The sequence below is a fragment of the Prinia subflava genome, chromosome 2 (genome assembly GCF_021018805.1).
Source record: "Prinia subflava isolate CZ2003 ecotype Zambia chromosome 2, Cam_Psub_1.2, whole genome shotgun sequence".
Classification (NCBI taxonomy): domain Eukaryota; kingdom Metazoa; phylum Chordata; class Aves; order Passeriformes; family Cisticolidae; genus Prinia; species Prinia subflava.
In genome coordinates, this window is record NC_086248.1 from 89221521 (window position 1) to 89240288 (window position 18768).

The window sequence follows — 18768 nt, forward strand, 5'->3', positions numbered from 1 at the left end:
CTAGATAAGGTAAAAATTGTGTCTGTTAGCCAGTTTGTAACCAAGCTATTTCCCCTGTATTGTTGCCCATTGTGAACTGTGATTCATTTCTGTTTCTCACAACTTGTGTCTCTGTCATCTCATCTTCCTATTAGCCTTATTGCTAAACTAGCACATGCTGCCATCATGTTATTAATATCTGCAAAATCAGCATTCATGGAATTCTGTTATCTCTATAAATTATCATATAATGTTTCTTACATTGCCTTATACTCAATTCTGTACTTAATATCATATCTCTAGGCCTGCTTACAAAGATAAGATTAAATGCTAAATCTAGAGATGGTGAAATCTAATCTAAGTGTTACTGCCATGCCTGGAGTTCAGTTCATGCTCTGCCTGGTAACTCTGGAAGATGTTTTTGTTTCTTTGTGTTTCAAGTACCCCGATGTTGTGTCTGGGAGAACAGAGATACAAAACATAATAGGTGCTACAATACAATTGTTAGGGTAGCTGTGGATGTACCAAAGGAAAGAAATAGAGTGAAACTCACAGAGTTTGAACAAGCAAATACTGTTATTGTGAAAAGAGGAGGAAATACAGAAAAACATCAATGAGAAATGAGGTGTAGGACAGGAGTGAGCATGAGGAAGAGTGAGAAGTGTTTGAAATAGGGTTAATTTTAACTGCTCAGTATGTTGCTGGATCTATAGAGACTCTGAAATTGAAGCTGTTTGTTCCACATCAGAGGAAGCTGAGGTTGCTGATCACCTCCCAGGACTAGGTTTTGCCAGGTATTTTCTTACATCTTTTCAATCAAGCAAGGAGCAAGACAAGTGATTCCGTAATGGTAAAATGTTCAGTGCGGTTTAGAATGAAGCACGCAACATCTTCATCTCCATGCTAAAGTTCTTTTCTGCTAGGTTCACCAAATAGAAGGGAAAATGTGTTTTGTCAAGCCAGTTTCCACTCTAAAGCAGCAAGATGTGATGGTTGTCTTCTCTTAGCACCCAACCCCCTTCCAGAACACTGGAAAAGAGCATGCAGCAGCAGTTGCAGCTTTCCATTTAAGCAACTGGGTGTATCAGGAACTGCCCTAGCTCTGACCCAGCTCCCAGGAGGAAGATTCCTTACTAAGTTTTTCCTGGCTCAGTTAGAAGATTTCAAATCAGTGCCTGTTTGAGTTTTCTTTCAATCTGGGCTGTGTCTCAGGGGGCCTAGCAAGGTGTTGCTGCTGCCATGTGAAACCTCAAGGCATGCATCCAGTTTCAACACAGACAGCAACAGCTAGCTCATTTAACAGGGCTCCTTTTGGGAGCAAACTTAAAATTTTGAGGGAAGGGATGCACTCCAATGACAGAAAGCAATTTTTACCATGTTGCCTATCTCCCGTGGAAGTATAGGAAAGCAGTGAGAATGCTGCTAGAAGTCCCCAGTGCTTTGGGACTAATTTGTTAATTTATTGGGAGGCAAAGGGAAGCCTTTTTTGGGTAGCATTTTATAGGCTGCCTTATGGCTGTTGCAGTCTGCCCTGATTCAGTCTGCCTGCCTCTCTGGTCCTTCCCTTGATGACTCTCTTTGACTATGAAACATGAAAGCAACAAATTCCATCACGAAGGTGCATTTGACTGGAGCTATATCCAAGCTAGCCAATTAAATATGCCCAGAAACATCCTTGGGTGTTGAAGCCAGCTGGCACAGAGCAGCTCATGCCCATCCTGGTAAATGCTTTATGCAGAATTGCTGCACCAAGCATCCTGCTGGGGAAAAGTCCTTAAGGTCCCAGCCAGGATCTGCTGGGGGAAATGTTGGGTGGCACAGTTCAAAATCATGCCAAGGGAAAATGCTCATGGTTTGCTGTAATGGGTGTTCACATTACACTACTTGGGAGTGCTCCAGGTCCTTTACTAGTATAACTTCAGCCTGAATGTTTAAACCTCTGCTGAGTTATTGTGGCAGATAGTATCAGTTCCTCGGTGTCCAGTTCCTTTGCATGAATGGTTTTGAAGCACAAGAGGGCAATATTGAGTTGCTGCAAGTGTTTATAATAGCAGACCTGCATTTCCCTGGGATATTATCTCCTCCTCGAATCTCTTTCTATTTGATCATAAGCTTTTCACTCAGATGTTACAGTGTCATGTGATATTAATGACCTGATATAAATATTCAAAGTCTAATGCTGTAATTTTAATGCAGAGACCACCCCAATTTTCTGTTTTTGGGATTATTTTTCTAATGCCACACTTAAGTTTTATTTTATTATTTTATTATTTTTCTAATGCCACACTTAAGTTTTATTTTTAGATGGAAGTAGAAGAACCGGGTGGATTCGTTCATCTGGAAAAATTTCTTCCAGTGATGACAAAAGTTCTACTTGACAGAAGGTAATGGAAAGTGAATTTTATGTGTCTATAGTTTATTTCAGACTGACTGAGTTGATTCTGTCATAAATAAGCATATCTACAGAAATTTTATATAACTGGAAGGAGTATAGATCTTTGTCATTTAAACTCATTTTACATTATCTATATAGATTTTGTTTCAAAATCAGTTGCTGTACATTAAATTATGTCGTACTGATGATATAAATAATATGAGCTTATAATTGTAATTGTGATAATATGCAGCTTTTGTATTTTTAATTGGAGTCAGAATTGCTATTCAACATACTTTGTGTATCACTGAAATATTTTGTATGCAAATTAAGGTCGTAACTATTGCTTTCTCTGAACATATGAGTTACATTTACTGAGGAGCACAGAGTGTTACAGTGTATTCTAAATAACTTGTGTAAACAAGCTTCATATTAATGTCTCAAAATTACTTCCAGGTACAGCTGAAAGTATACAATGAGCACTCTAAAAAACTGCTGATTTTAAAGTGGACACAAAGGTGCTTAGAAGTCTTTGCACATACACAGGGACTTGTGCTATTTTGACATTTTGCACTAAAGTAAGATTACTTACAAGGAGTTTATCTTTCATTTTAAAGATGGTAGTCAAGGCTTTTAAGAAACTCAGTCTTGTCCAATCCGAGAAGTTATTTTGCACACAGAGGGCTTTTGGTAGGAGGGTGTTCTACCCATGAAGTAGCTGTGGCTCCACACTGAAGTTCACCCTTTCACAAAATGATGCCTTGCTGCTCTAGGCTCTCCCCCTCCTCCTCCACACCCCCTTCATGCAAACATACACACAGACAAACAGACATACAGACAAACACACACAAATACCCCTGCACGCTTCCCCCAGGCTAGTGTGGGCTTGTGGAGACCCACTTCATCTTTGGGGCACTGTGTCCATAGATCACTTAAGCAAGGGCACATGAGATTTGGATCACAAAATCCAAGGCTTCTTGTTAGCACATCTGATTTTTAGATAGTAAAAGACTGAGGCGGGTCTGGACAAAGCAGTCAAGCAGTTAGAACCTCCCTGGATTCAGCTCCTTCTCTTTAGTATTCTGGGGGTTTGGTGAGAGCCTGCTGGGATATGGAAGCTCTCCATTGCTGCACTGAGCTTGCTTTCCAGCTTTGAAATCAAACATGCATATGCATGCACACACGTGCCCAGTTCTCCCCTCTCTCTGAAATTGTTAGTGACAGACCTTTTCTTTTATAGCTACCAGCCTCCTTTGCTCATTAGCTCATTAGACTGCCCAAGCCCCACTAGGTGATCTGTTGCCTAGCTACCAGCCTACCTGGACAAAACTTTGTTTTCTTGGTTTGTCCATTTCTGTTCAGTGCATTGGCTATGTGGAATGATTCATCTGTTGCTGATTCCTGCTAACCCACCAAGCCAGTCCAGACATGCAGAAGACACTCATCTGGCTCCTCAGCACGAGGGCAATTAAACAGTAGTACAACAAAAGATGTAAGAGTTAAATCTATGGACAGTTCCAAAAGGTCAGGCTGCAATTAAATGTTTGATAGATGAAACTTAGTAAATTCTCATAGAAAATAAGCTTTCCTTTTCCTTTAGCAGTTGTATTTAGTTTTTTCAGAACACTGGCAAACAGTGACTTTTCTGATTCCATGGTTTCAGATTCCGGCCTATTCCAGAAGATGTCATTGTCCATGCATTTGAGGTCTGTAATGAAATATTCAAGTATCTAATTGCTGGGAAGAAGTTGCTGCTTTTTGATACAAGAAGCTTAAACCGACAAGTTTTATTCTTTTTCTTTAAAGGCTTTGGATGAGAATAAACGTGGATATATTACCAAAGAGGACCTGGTCAAACATTTGACTGAAGGAGGTAACATGGCTTCTGTAATATCAGTATTTAAGTAAAAGCATTACATATGTATATGGCACCTTGAGGTCTTTACCTTGCAGGGCAAAACCTGCAGAATGTAGATACATTGTCTTCAGACAATGCTATTGCTGTGATGAGTGGCTGCAGACTAGGACATTTCACTGGTCAATGATGCAGGGAAAGAGCATTTATCTGCCTGCTTGCAGGCATTATAAAATAGAGATTTTTATTCTTATCCTTATTTATAATTCAATCATGTCTGGATATTTTGTGATTCTGTGCACACCTCTGTGCTCACTAAGTATGTGACTCTTTTGTTGTCCTGTAAAATTGCAGCTTAGATTTCCGGATGTTTCAGTGGTTTCAGTGCTCATTCATTCTTACATTATCTTGATCTTAATTCTAGAGCTGCATGCAAACAAAGAGATTCAAAGATGAGATTTAAGTTGTACATTCTGTAATCCCTAATATCTCTTGAAGAGCCTGCTTTTCTTGCGTGGCTGACTCATGCCCACCTGCCTCTTGTTCAAAAGGCTGTGCAGGCTTTGTGCAGGCTTTTCCGAGGCAAGACCTAGCCTCAGATGGTAACCTAGTTCTCTAAGGGATGAAGTAGGCCGTCAACAGCTTTGAAGAGAAAAAACAGATGTCTTTCATGATGTGAATACAAGTGCAAGGATAGCCAAATGAGAGATAATATTTCTAATGTACATGAGAAAAACGGGCAAAAATGTTTGTTTCAATATCCATGGCAGAGAGGAACAGGCTGTTTTGGTGTCTGTGAACTAGAAGATCAGACAGATCCAGATCCTCTGTTTCCTTTCTCTTAGACTGGCTCTCTTGGTGTATGGGACTTATATTGGCAAAAGAGAAGGAAGAAGATCCTTAGCTTTGCTCCTTTTCTCCTCTGTGTGAGAATCAAAAGGAGATCCTTTCAAGAGAAAAGCAGTGGAATTTGCCAGTCCTTGAAAGGACAAAGTGTCATTCTCTGCTGTCTTTCAGGTGAGCCCTTTACTCAGGAGGAAATGGAGGACATGCTTGCCATTGCTCTAGATCCAGAAACAAATACCCTTCACTACAGAGACTACCGTACAAAGCTGGTAGTAGATGAAACTAAGACCTTCCCCTTTAATGTCTGAGATGCCTTTTGGTAACAGCACCATGGCTTGACAGATAGTTGAAATATGTATTTTAAAGCATAACAAGCTCAGCTTGTGACTTGGTGCTTATAATTGAAATAAAATCTGTGTAGTTACGTTTCCTTGGGTTCTGTGTGTGTATATATTTATACATATAAAAATATATTCACACCTGGAAAAAGAGCTCTTAACAGAAATACTGTGTAAAATCTGGAAAAGAAATCATGGGATTTTGTTGGAAAATAGCAGGAAAAATAATGTTAATGAAGTCAAGAAATAACTTTATGATTCTTTTTGAAAAACTAAGAAAATGAGACCTGTGAAAACATGTAATAAGCAGGTGAGTATCTTAAGATGACTAACTAGTAAGATGCAGCTTTCATATTTAACTGTAACCCTTGTTTGTGTTTAACTAATAAAGAACCAGGTAGGTTACACCTTCTGAAATGATATAATAGATCAAATAAACTTTCTATAATTTCTAGTGGTTTTCAAGTATCTGTTTTGTTTACCATAGGCAATTGAACTAGATCAGTTAGTTCCAGTTAGTTTGTATTACTAATCTACTGACATGGTATCTTGCTTTCATTTTAAACATGCAGAGACGACTCCAGCCATTTCCATGGTTAACTTAATCCTTGAGAACATTTTAGTTACTATAGGCAATGAACAGTTCTCTTTTGTAACCAGTTTGAAAGTCAGTAATTTTAACTCTTCAAAATTTAGGATCACAGGATGAGAATTTGATTTCCATAAACTGATGAAGCACCATTTTTTGAAGCACTATTCCATTAATGTAGAATGGATGTCTCAGCTTTTTTAGCAGACCACCACAGACCTCACAGCTCTTCTCATTTCTAGCTTGATAATTTTCTTTTACTGTACTGCTGTTCTTTAACTTGAGTTTAAGTTTTTTCCCCTCGAGTTCTTGCCATGCATTATCTTCTAACAAGTGACCAGCAGCTGATGAGGTCTCAGCTTGTAGGAGACTCTATGTTTTGCTTGTCAAGAGTAGCATCTTGCACTTTGTACTCCACCTCATTTCTGTTTTACTACTCTACCAAATTTGCTTTCCTCCTGTACTATGTTCCACCTCTCCTTTTCCCCAGCTGCATGTTCTAGCTCTGTGTAATCCACAGCCTTCATCAGCTGATGAAATCTGGGGAAGACTGACACAGAGAGGCACTGAGTGCCTCCCTGTCATCCTTCTAGTGGAAGGGAACATGAGCATGAGAACAGAACCTAGGACCCCTCCTCATATCAGGTCTTTTGCCCTACCCATTTGTTTCCTTTGGGCTGGAAGCTCTAACTGTTTTCATGTACAGCTACTAGTGACCCGCTGTGCTTCACAAAGAAGAGATTAGCATGATCTAAATGGGGTGATGGAAGCAGTCTGAAAGAGACCATTTTTTGATTCACTTTTTACTTCTCTAACCCAGTTGTCTTGCACTGATACTTGCTTAAACAGCAAGACAATGAACAGTTAATGTAGACAAAATTTGCAGTTCTAAGCTGCATCTGGGAAACTGCTCCTAAGACTCAGCAATGCACTCTGGTTAACACATTTACTGTGTGTTCCACGTCATTGCCAGTAACAAGGAAAAACAAAAGCTATCCTTAGTGTTATACAGGGGTAAGATACAGATTTTTGAAGATTAAAGCAAGAGCAACAAAGGCCTATTAAGAAAATATATTTTTATTAGCCTTCTTCGGTCTCTCTGTCAAAGCTGAAATTATTTTCTCTAGATGAATCCTTCTTCTATTTGATGTGGAAGTGTGTTATACTGGGTTTCTGATACGGGTGGTGTGAGTACAAGTCTCATTCACATGCAGTCTTGGAGTCCTTGTCCCCATCATATTGGATATCAGCAGGAAGATGCTTATTTCAGGATATCATTTCACAGCTCCCAGTGCTCCAGAGAGAGCACAGTTTGTTTCTAGTGGTGTTTCCCCAGAGGCTGCCTCAGCTGTTGCTGTGTCAAATCAGGATGTCCATGTGCAACACCATTACAATTCATAGTGCAGATAGGATCTTAACATGCATTCTTTTATAATATATGGAATTTTTTATTTTGCAGTCCTCAAATGCAAGGAAAGAGGGTATTATGGCAAGTAAAAAGTGTGATTGTGATTGTGTCTGAATTTATTGTACAGCAGCTCTTCCAGTTCCATCTTCTTATACCTGTCCCCAAGAAATATATGTGCAAACATGGAAGACAAAAGCAAGTTGCAGTCTTCTCTTTGGGCATAAGCAAGCAAATTATGTAGGGTTCTGTAGGATCCTAAAACCTGAGTGCACTCTGCCAACTAGGATCAAATAGAGTGGTCTGACAGGCTTGTGAACCGGCTGCCCTGCGGGTTGCCCCAGAAGAGGCTGAGCAGTGGCCACACATGACTGTTCCCTTGCCTGTGCCTTTCATGTCTTGTCGACCCCTGGCCACCCATTTCCCCACGGTGGTGGGAGGCTGCATGAGGGACTGAGTGCCCTGCTTCTCTGTGCTCCCTGCGGATGAGCAGGGACCCATATCCTATGGAAAGGGAGAGGAGACTCAGGGAACCATTTTGGTCAAACTAAAACCCTCCTTGTTCCTAAACTGGAAGGAAAAAACAGGTTACTTTGTCCTCTTCTTTGAAGTGAACAAATTGAACTGCTGAGTGGTCTTGGACTGTCTCTTATTACATGTCTTATTCCTGCTGGCTGTTTTGCCTCTTCCTTCAGGATCAGGAACCAAGTTAAGGGACTGGAACAAGAGAAGAAATCTCCAGGGGAAAACCAGTGTAGCACCTGGATTTCACACAGGGAAGTAGAGCCAAGGCATTGAAGAAACTGGGCAACTCAGAGGGTTTTTTACCTAATTGAAGGAGGGAGATGGAAGGAACTCATTATCTAGATGTAAAAAAACCCCCCAAAATTAAAAGAAGAAATCAAAGAAGCAAACACTGGAAACCATCTAAACGTACAACTGAATCACCAGGCTGTTTACATCACTGCTGTGAGTTGTAGGCTGGGCAAGAATTTACTTGTTTAAAATTTTAAGTAGGTTCAGCTGTGTCAGGGCATATTTGGTGTATAGTGTATGAGGTGTCTCAGTCTTACTGATACTGTGGAGGAATTCTTCTAGCTGCTGGAATTCTTCTAGCTGAGAGTACAGTTGCTCATATTCCAGGTAATACATTGCTTTTTGTGTTTCCTTCATCAGCTTTGAAGTTGCTTCTCCAAAACACTCTTCTGTTAGTGATAGTCCCATATATATTCACACCTGAAGACCTCAGTGTTTCCCCACTGCAATGCACTCCAACATGATCTTTACAGCTGCTTGAGACTCTCCACTGGCTGTTGGCAGAAACAGAAAATGCAGGAATTCCTCCACCAAAATGCTAATGGACCAGTGTCAAACCTGAGACTCCAGGGGAAGAACTGGGCTGTTTATCTGTGCACTTCCACCCATGATATCACACAGCTAAGAGCCTGTAAAATGTTCAGGCTCTTAGCTCTCTTCAGGCAGTAAGAATTTGCTACCTTTTTCTCTTGTTTCAGTTGGTCTTTTCTCTTGGTTCTCTTATGTGTCATGTGTGATATGAGGATTGAAAATGCAAGGGAGTTTTGCTCTGCCCCACACTGCTGATGCACTGCAGCACTCTCTGACAGCTGCCCATATCAGGATGGGACTTATCACTGGATCTAGACTTGTTACCACTGAAATCAGCATGGGCAAAGCCTTTATCAAAGGCAACAGGAAGAGCCTTCAGTTTCATGGGGGAAAGTGGCTGGGGTTGGTGGAGTTCAGCCAAGACTGGGATGGGCATGGGAAGTTAGGATTTTTTAAATCCAGTAATACACTGTTATAATTGTGTGAAATGGGGAAGTAGTCTTGACAATGACAGGAGGTTGGCAGACAGGTTTCATTTTGGACTTTGTGAGAGGTGTTGCAGGGTCACATGGTCTCTTGCTACCTGACTTTTCCACTTATAAAGTCAGAGGAATTACAAAGACTAGGAGACAGGGAGTATCAGCCTTGCCTACTTGTATTGCTGACTTTTTGTATCACTAATTCTGATGTTTGCACAGTGTTTTATACTATGATGGTCTGCTTGAAATCAGTGCCTCCAGACCTCCCTGTACCATAATTAATAAAGTTCTCAGCCTTCAAGTCTTCTGTTCCAGACTGTATATTCAGGTCTCAACTTCTAAACAGGTCAGTCCACATCAAGTATGTTTGTTTTTCATTGAACACAACTCTCTTTCATAGTATCTCATGCCATGATAGGTTTGGCTATAAAACTAACTATTAAAACCTCTGCTCTTATTGTTGGAGGGTGTTTTTTGCAGGTCAGTACTGAGCATGGGGACTATGCTGATTTAAAAGCTAAAGAAAGATGTGGGTCGAAACCAAGCAGATTCTCCTGTTTAACCTATTTTGAATCCCTGGGGCTACTGTTTGGCTTAGTGTAGTTCTGAAAGCCAAGAAAATGTTACTCACTATGCTGAAAAGATTGATCACAGTATTTGTGTCCTGAGGCCCAAATTCTAAAGCTTGTATTCAGAGAGAACTCCCATTGACTTCAAAGGGAATTCTGCCTACAGAAGAGCTTCAGAAATAGTGATGCACTGGCTCACAAGGCACTGTAAAAACCTTTTAGTCTCTTTAAAGGAGACTTATCTGTCGAAGATCCAACAGAGATGTCCAACCAGGTGCAAACTGTGTCATTGATACAACCAAAACTGTAAAACCGTGGGTGTAAGTAGTTAATTCTTGTCTATAGTAATGCAAGCACGAGTTAGCAAGAGTCAGCAGTCAGAACTTTTCCATATTGTTCAGAGCACAATAAGTGAAACTAGGCATGCTTCTGCATGGAGATGTAAAATTATCTTTTCCTGCTATTATCCTGGAGACACTGCAGCCTTAAAAACACACACATGTTGCTTCTTTGTTTTCAGATACTAAACCTTTTATTCTGCACTCTGTTTCTTCTAGAAGCCTTTTAGAAGATGCTTCCATGTTGCAAATACCTGCCTAAATGGTAGCATTAAAAAAATAATTCAAAATAAGATGTTTCAAGTAGAGGAGAGCCCTTGAATATTTGCTGTCAACAGCAGTCTCTTTCCTGCCAAGACAGCAGCATCCCCTGGTACAGAACAGGTCCTAAGATTTTCCTTATGGTGTGCAGCCATGTCTTCCCCTAGACACCACCCTAGTGATTAGAGTAACCAGACTGGAGTTCTAAGGGTTTCTAGAGGTGTGGTTTTGAGCTGATAATGCAAGAATTGGAAGCTCTCTGAGGTCTCCCACATCTGTAGGTTATTTAAGTTTTATGCATTACAATAGATTTTACAATGAAGGCTGTACTATGGTCCATTTGGAAACTGGTTAAACTGAAAAGCAATGCCAGTCTTCAGAGCTCCCACAAACACTGAGATGCACTGAAATACAGCTCAAATTTAAAGAAAAACTGAGAACCTGTCTCTATTTTTTGTGCTTTGTCAAAGTGGCAGAGATAGATTGTTATGCTAAATATGATGGTTTTCTATCATTGATCACGAGGGGAGAACTTTCTGAGGAAGTTGTGTAACTAGGAGTGGGAAGAAGACCACTCTAAATACAGGGCCCTTGACTCACTCCATTGAAGACAAAAAGAAGGCAAGAAAGAATGCAAGGAGAGAAAGAAGGAAAGGAAAGGAAAGGAAAGGAAAGGAAAGGAAAGGAAAGGAAAGGAAAGGAAAGGAAAGGAAAGGAAAGGAAAGGAAAGGAAAGGAAAGGAAAGGAAAGGAAAGGAAAGGAAAGGAAAGGAAAGGAAAGGAAAGGAAAGGAAAGGAAAGGAAAGGAAAGGAAAGGAAAGGAAAGGAAAGGAAAGGAAAGGAAAGGAAAGGAAAGGAAAGGAAAGGAAAGGAAAGGAAAGGAAAGGAAAGGAAAGGAAAGGAAAGGAAAGGAAAGGGGAAGAAAAAAGAAAAAGAAAAAAGAAAAAGAAAGAAAAAGAAAAAGAAAAAGAAAAAGAAAAAGAAAAAGAAAAAGAAAAAGAAAAAGAAAAAGAAAAAGAAAAAGAAAAAGAAAAAAGAAAAAGAAAAAGAAAAAGAAAAAGAAAAAGAAAAAGAAAAAGAAAAAGAAAAAGAAAAAGAAAAAGAAAAAAAAGACCCAGAGCCACCATTAGCTGATGATCAGGAAATGTCCTAAGACATGTCTATTTGCTCAGGATAGGTATTATTCAGTGTACAGAAGCTGGCTTAAGCCCCAGATTTAACTGTTTGGATGCAGTTTATTTTCATTGCTTGTCTCATCTGGAGGCACAATGCAGTGCTGCTCTCATCCACCTTTTTGTTACAGTAGGCCTCCAAAGCTCAAATGGGGGAACCTCCCAACAGTTTAGTCTAAGAACATCTATCACAAAAAGCAGGGGATGCACAGAGTAATCTCAGCTACTCTTTTTATAGTTATTTAATCAGCTTTTTACAATTTATATAAAAAAGCTGTGAGTTTTGTCTGTTGCTCTTTTGCCAAGACAGATTTATTTCATTGTCACACCAGAGTACATATCCTGGAAGCATCTGTAAAAATGCACTGGGAACACAGGTAAAAGAAACTGCTGAAAGAATGTAAGAACTGGCTTTACTACACCAATGTAAAGAAAGAGGTTAGTCCTTTTTAGTTGGTGATATCTCTGTTTTCCTCTTCGAAAATGTACTGCCTTTCCAGCATAACTAGATGGACTAGCGGATCTGCCACCAGAACTTCTCTTCAAAACAGCTAAATGAACACTGGACACAGTAGCAGACACTGCAGAGCTTAAAAAAACCCCAACCCCAAACTAAGAGATAAATCTCTTTGTAGGGACTTTTCTAATTGCCAAGGGTATGTTCTCTCTGGCAGAGATGATACAGCGATACCCAGTGAGAGGAAGAGTTCCAGTGACAAAAGGGAATAATGATAACTCTTTCTTTTGAATTTGATGGCAGAATTTTAACATGGGAGTCACCTAAGCTCCATAAACTGTCTGTGTAGCATCCTTATTCCAGAACATGGGCACTTGATGCTGAGAAGAAAGGACCATTTAAATGTTTTGAGGAATTTTTATACCCACAGACATTAGTCTCTAGCTGTGGAAGAACACATTCCCTATGTAAGCCATGCTAGCTGGCCTGCAATAGCCAGAAACTGTTGCTCCCATAGGAGGCAATGTCAGCTGGAAGCATACAGCTAAAAAATAAAGAGAAAGCCTGTTCTGTTTTCTCAGAATAACACAGAAGCTGAACTTCATCGCTCACACCCTGCCTGTTCTCAGGGGGGAAGCAAAGGCTTTACAGTGATCCAGACACAAGGGGAAATGCTGAACAGTAGAGTGAAGACATTTGGGACATAAAGTTAGAAAATGTGACCTACAAGTAGATGTGTTGACCACCTTTTACATGCAATGTTCACCCCCAAGATAGGTAATGTCAATCATGTCCTATGTTATTACATGCTTACGGAAAGGTGAGCGCAGGAAAAACATTTGAATTTAGAGAAAAAAATACACAAATCAAGATGGGACGTAAAGTCCAATTTGGTGATGAGGGCTTGCCAGATTAAGTTCCTACAAAACAAGAAGATGCAACACCTGCATTCAGAGACCTACAGTGAAAGAGTGGCTGCCTGGGCTAATAAGAAATCTTCTGGAGCTCAATAACCATGGAAACCTCAGTAAAAGGAATGCATCTCCAATAAAATTCAGAAAAGAGAAGAAGAAATGATAACTGGAGAACCTTCAGAAGCAAAAATACATGTACTTCCTTCCCCAGAGATGCTTGTAGTACAAACAGGTTTTATTTTTAAACCAAAATATTCTTACTATAGGCGTCTATAGGAAACTGTTTGGTGCAAAGGCTTTGTAAATATCCTTTATACAGTTGTCACATATCTGCATTTATGAAGGTCTTGGTTTTAGAAGCTTTTGGACAATTTCACTCTCAGTTTTCATATAAACAAGAAATAAGAAATAATCTGTCTTCCTCACTTCTCTCAATAGCTTCAAAAACAATAAAAGCCATCTAAAAGTAAGTAGCTGTGGAAGACCACAGCATGCCTTTCTAACTTGTATTTAATATGTTTTGTACTGTCCCTTGTTAGGACCCAAGTTTATATTAGTGCTGTTCAAATATGACTCTTATTATTTCTATACTTAGTGAGGTCTGTGAGGGACACTGTCAGAAACTACAGGTAAATAATGGTGGGGAAAAGACCAGCTCTGCATCAGTTTATGAATAAAGCTCAGGGAGCGACAGAAGAAACAATGCATTCATCACTGCTAAAATTTAACTCTGTAACTTACCTTCCAATAAAAATTCATAACAAGGACAATAAAAATGGCAAGAGAGGAACATTCTTCCCCTTTCACTATTGTCATTACCTTTTGTTTGTTCAGCACTCATGTGTATCCAGCCGAGACCAGTAAGTTCACTTTTCTTTTATTATGACCTGAACCAGATAAAAACTGTAAGGTAGAACTCTGCACTAAACTTTTGCTTTGTTGATGAAATCTTTAAGCCTTACAATATTTGTTAAAGAGCAATAGATAAGATTCTGTTTGCCGGAATTTTTCAGGTAGTAGCTGGATTAAATAAATTTGTTCAGAAATGGCTGTCTTCAGTCCTTGCTGATCAGTGACTGTTCCTCTGAACAGCTGTTCCCCACCTGGGGAGCAAACCTTGCACTGTCCCATTACTGCCTCACGTCAAAGAAATTACATTAATCACAAGCCTGGTTGCTGAGAGTCACAATCCTTTTGCTCAGGATTGTAAAAATAAACTAAACTCTCCACAATCATTGATGCATTACTACAATGATGTTACCAATAACATCATTGATTTCCCACAACACTCCATAAAGGTCCAGCTTCACAATCCACTAAGTGTTCATCTCACAGAGATGGTAAGTTTTCAGTCATCTTTGCCCTTCACACTGATGGTATTTACTTTGTACAGATGTACAGAGGTGCCTCTGGAGATGTCAGGAAGAGGTCCCAAAATTCCCATCTCCCAGGTCTTTGTCAAAGGGGCTCACAGTTAACGTGATTATAGTCAGCAAGCTCTGTGTCTTCTGTGTTCCTATCATAGACTCTATTTTCATAGACTTCAGATCTGAAGTCAACAGGTTATGTCCCCATATAGTGGGGTCACTGTAGGTTGAGAAGGAATTGGTGTCTTTGAAAAGCATGTATAACTGAGCTACGTGTGCTGAGTCTGGTTTGTACAATTAAGTACTTTCTGGCCCATTAATACCTGTACTGTTGAAAGTAGACTAGGGCTGTTGCTAAAGGGACCTGTATATTTTGGAACAGAGGACAAGTACCTATATAATTTCAGTTGTTGTATGCCTAACTAACATCAATGTGAAAAGTGCAAATTGCAGGAGCCACCAGATCTTTAGCTTGGAGCTTAATCTAATGGGTTGTTGTAAAGCCTGTGCCTTGCTCGAGCAGTTTACTGAAGGCAAACCAGGGGAACATGGTTAACACCCAATTTCATGGTGTTGTGTAGATCTCTCATTGCTCTAAAACCTGCAACCTGTACTATTTCCTTTGAGTTCTCTTTGCTTGTCTTGATTCTTGGAATGTGCCAGACACATGCTCCTAGAGAACCAACAGTGCCAAACTGCTTTCTCATCTTTTACCTGTCCTCACACCAACGCATCCAAAGAACATAATTATTTCCTACATTGCAAGTCTGGCTAGTGAGCTGTGCTTTCTTCAGTAGTACCTGGATGGGTCAAAAGCTCATATGCAAGAGCGTACTTTGACTGCCATCTTCCTCCTCCTGGAGGGAATACCTCATTCTGCACGGATTCTGGTGGTGTCAACTGCATACTTTGGATGCCTGATACGTACAGGACTCTGACCAACCACGTGTTGCTACATTCACGGATGATAAATGGTTTCCATTTTTGCAGAACAGTCTTTCAATTACTCATTAATTTGGGCTCCATGTTCCACTTACCTGCATGGCAAATCTGGTCTGTGTGTTAAAGGAAGCTGTTTCCTTCTAAACAGAGTTTGCTAGGGCAAATTCTTCATATTTATTCCCCTTACTGACATCTTCAAACCAGTGAAGAGAAAATGAACCTGAGAAGCCAGAGAGATGTCCTGGGACCTTCCCTACAACAGATGTGATGTCAAAGTGCACCAGCAAAGAAGTCTCATTAAGATGCCCCATCCTGGATCCAGCCACATGGCAGGTATTGTGAATAAGAGAATGAAGACCCTGTTTAAATTTAAGGAACTTCTTACCTGCTTGAAGAAGGTATGCAAAAGAATTTTAGGACTAGTCTTGTGCTCCATGAAAAAAGAAGTTCTTATGGTTGTGATGTATGGAAATTATCCTCATTTATTGTAAGGTTTTTGCCTTTTAAGGATTGCTTTATCAGTGTCCCATGTAGCTAAATCTTGAAAAGCAATCATGAATATGCAGGATGTCTGGTTTAGTTAGCAAACTAACTTCATTTATGTAATCCACTAAAAAACACCTCCTTAGCCTGTTTGCTCCAGGGAATGTGAGTTGACCATTATTCGAGACTGAGGACCATTACTGTTAACACTTATGAGGTGTGTAAAATAAGTGTCTATAATGATTTCTTGCTCCACTTCTTAAAGTTCTAATATATCCTTAGTAAGTCTGAATACAACTCTAATGTCTTATTAACCCCAGCTTTATTTCACTAGTGTGCTATAAACAAAAAGAGCAGCAAGTGTCGAGGCAGGTAGGCAGCCTTTAGAATAAACAATTCCGTTTAGGAGGAGATCTGCATGTTTGTCATTAAACACAGAAAATGATAAACACAAAGGCACCCAAGAACCCACGCCCACCCCCCCGCTCACCCTTTGCCAGACTTGTGAATGTTGTCAGGACCTTCCCCTGCAGAAGCATACAAGGTTGTAGCCTTCATTTTATTGCTATTTGCATGGCAATTACTAATCTTGAAGCTGCCATATGGCCCTGGCTGCCCATTCTTTTTCCAGATGGGCTTGAATTATAGGCAGCATTTTTTTCTGCCTAGTTTCTCAGAGACTCATGCAACAAAGATACTTCAACTCATGTGGACACCCACTGATAAGTTATCATCTGGGCACCTTCCTAAAACACTTCCTTAAAAGATTCTAACCTTCCTTTTGAAGTCCATGAAAATTTGTTCTGGTCAAGCACATGGAAGAATGTGAGCAACTGGACAAGCCTGACATGCAGAAAAAAAGGTGAGTCAATCATCTACACTTCTGTGAAAAATATGTTTGCTTTCCAGGTAAGTCTGAGAATCACCTTCATGAGACATCAACCTTTACAAGTGAAATCAAGGGTGACTGACAGGATAGGCTCTATCTCCACACAGGTTCTCCAAGTGCTGTGTGGCATCTAAAAGGAGAATTTCAACTTCAGAAATTTTGACAATACTCTTACTGGTCCCTCTGGAGCTTTCTCTGTACTTTTTAGCAACAAAGATATTTTCTCTGTGATAAATACATCAGCTTGAAGCCCAAATAAAATGAAGATTCTCTGAATGATACAACTTTACACGAACTCCGGTCTAGCAGGTGATCCTTACGTCAACTGTCATCATTACCCTGAGGCAGAGTACAGCTTTCCCTAGGAAAAAGATCAGAATTGGTACACTTATTTTCTGTTTTAAGTAGGCTTAGCATGCTACAGAAACACTCAATTTCTCTTGAGATCTTCCATTCAATGGTACTGGTTCATTTATTTATTTGTACGTAAACACAGAAGAGCACACGTCCCAGGCTTGCAGTATCTCTTCCACCTAGAAAAGATATGATCCTTGCACAGAGTAAAATGTAAATAACACAGGAGCAAACACCAGCCTCCCACTACCAACAAGAACACAGATAACACAAAATCACCAGTCCCTGTCCTCAGGCTGCCTCTGCTGTTGCACTCTGTTCCCATTAGTGAGCAGCAAAACCCTGGCTTCTCCCAGCAGTATGGAACAGCTCCTGAATGCATTCACAAACAGAGATTTGCCAGTTCCAGGGCACAGATTCCAGCTCTTTTGGGCCAAAGGCGAGCTTCAGTTTGTAGTCTCATTAGAGAAGGAACTGTGTGAACATACTGGCACTCAAGGCTTCTCAGTAAACATCAAAATTATCAACAAGTGCCCCCACTTAGCAAAGTTCATCCCAGAATACTGGTTCATTCTTTCAAATAGGACCAGCCTCAGCTGTCACTGCAGCCCACCACATTCTTCTGTTGCATACCTGACTGCTTCTCAAAACTCCTTGGTCTCAGAATGTCATTGTGAGTCTCCTACAGCACCAGCTACTTCCAGGCCCTCACCCAGCCTGTGCTAGGACATTTGGAACAAATGCATCGATGCTGTTGCATTATTGCAGATCAGGCATCATGCAGTGAATACAGTGGTGAGGCTAGCAGTGGTTTAATGCTCAGTAATGCTAATTGCATGGGTGAACATTCCTTTAATATGTTTCTTTAATATGTTTAAGAATAAACAACAAAATTAAAATGTAGGTGATAATAAACACTCTTGAGCCTTGTCTATGCATAAAAAGACATCCTGATGTGTCTGGGAAAAAGGCAGTGAGGAGCTGTGCAGGCAGACTAAGAGTTTTTTCTTTGTTATTTTCCTTTTCTTACAATTCTGTATTATTGTTATATTTTATTCAATTGTTAAACTGTTCTTATCTCAACCCATGAGTTTTCTCACTTCTTCCTTTCCAATTCTCTTTCCTGTCCTGCTGGAGGGGGATGAGTGAGTGGCTGTGGGGTGGTGGATTGTTGGCTGGGGTTAAACCAAGACAAGCTGTTAGATTAAATTGGCTTTTTGAAACTGATGCAGCTTTATGTCTGAACATAAAGCTGGTGCTCTCCAGTTCAGCTTGCATCTGCTCACACGGGTACAAACTAAATGGGTGTAGCTAGTAGAAGGAGATTAAATTCAAACAAATAACTATCAAGGAGGTCATGCTGATTTCACTAAGGGAATTTGAACTCCCATTTATGTTAAACTCATGAAACTTTCATGAGCAGACAAGCTCTATCTAAAGAAGAGAAGATCTAGTTCTGCTGAATTTGGTAACTTGGGGTAATGCATGCCACTCTGCCAAAGCTGTCCAGCAGTAGGAAGAGATGCCCATCAGTTTCTGCCAGTCTGAAGCTGTGTTTGTCTTGCTAGCTGCCTAGGCATGGGATTGTTTTTCCTCTCTCATGGTGTCTGACAGAATAGTTATGTATCAGAAAAAAGCCACATCAAAATGCAGGGGGTTGGGACATGCTGCTGAGCACAGCTGCCTCATGCTTGTGTTGCTTCCAGGGAGCACAGCTTGGGGCCACAGACAGAGACTTCCATAAAGCTGTGAGTACCCCTGCCCTGAATCTGGGCAGGAATAATTTTACCCCAGCCTGCCTGGGCACACAG

The 18768-nt window shown here is 40.3% G+C and overlaps 1 protein-coding gene across 2 annotated transcripts in view; it reads left to right on the forward strand.

Annotated features, from left to right (window-relative positions):
- Positions 1 to 5488, forward strand: part of EFCAB2 (EF-hand calcium binding domain 2) — a 31725-nt gene extending 26237 nt beyond the window's left edge. The window contains exons 4-7 of one of the 2 annotated variants that reach the window (XM_063390965.1): positions 2284 to 2363; positions 4017 to 4059; positions 4160 to 4226; positions 5226 to 5488. In XM_063390965.1, coding sequence (XP_063247035.1) covers positions 2284 to 2363; positions 4017 to 4059; positions 4160 to 4226; positions 5226 to 5362 — 327 coding nt within the window. In that variant the 3' untranslated portion in view covers positions 5363 to 5488. The other variant, XM_063390966.1, reaches the window with a different exon arrangement.
- The last annotated feature ends 13280 nt before the right edge of the window (positions 5489 to 18768 follow it).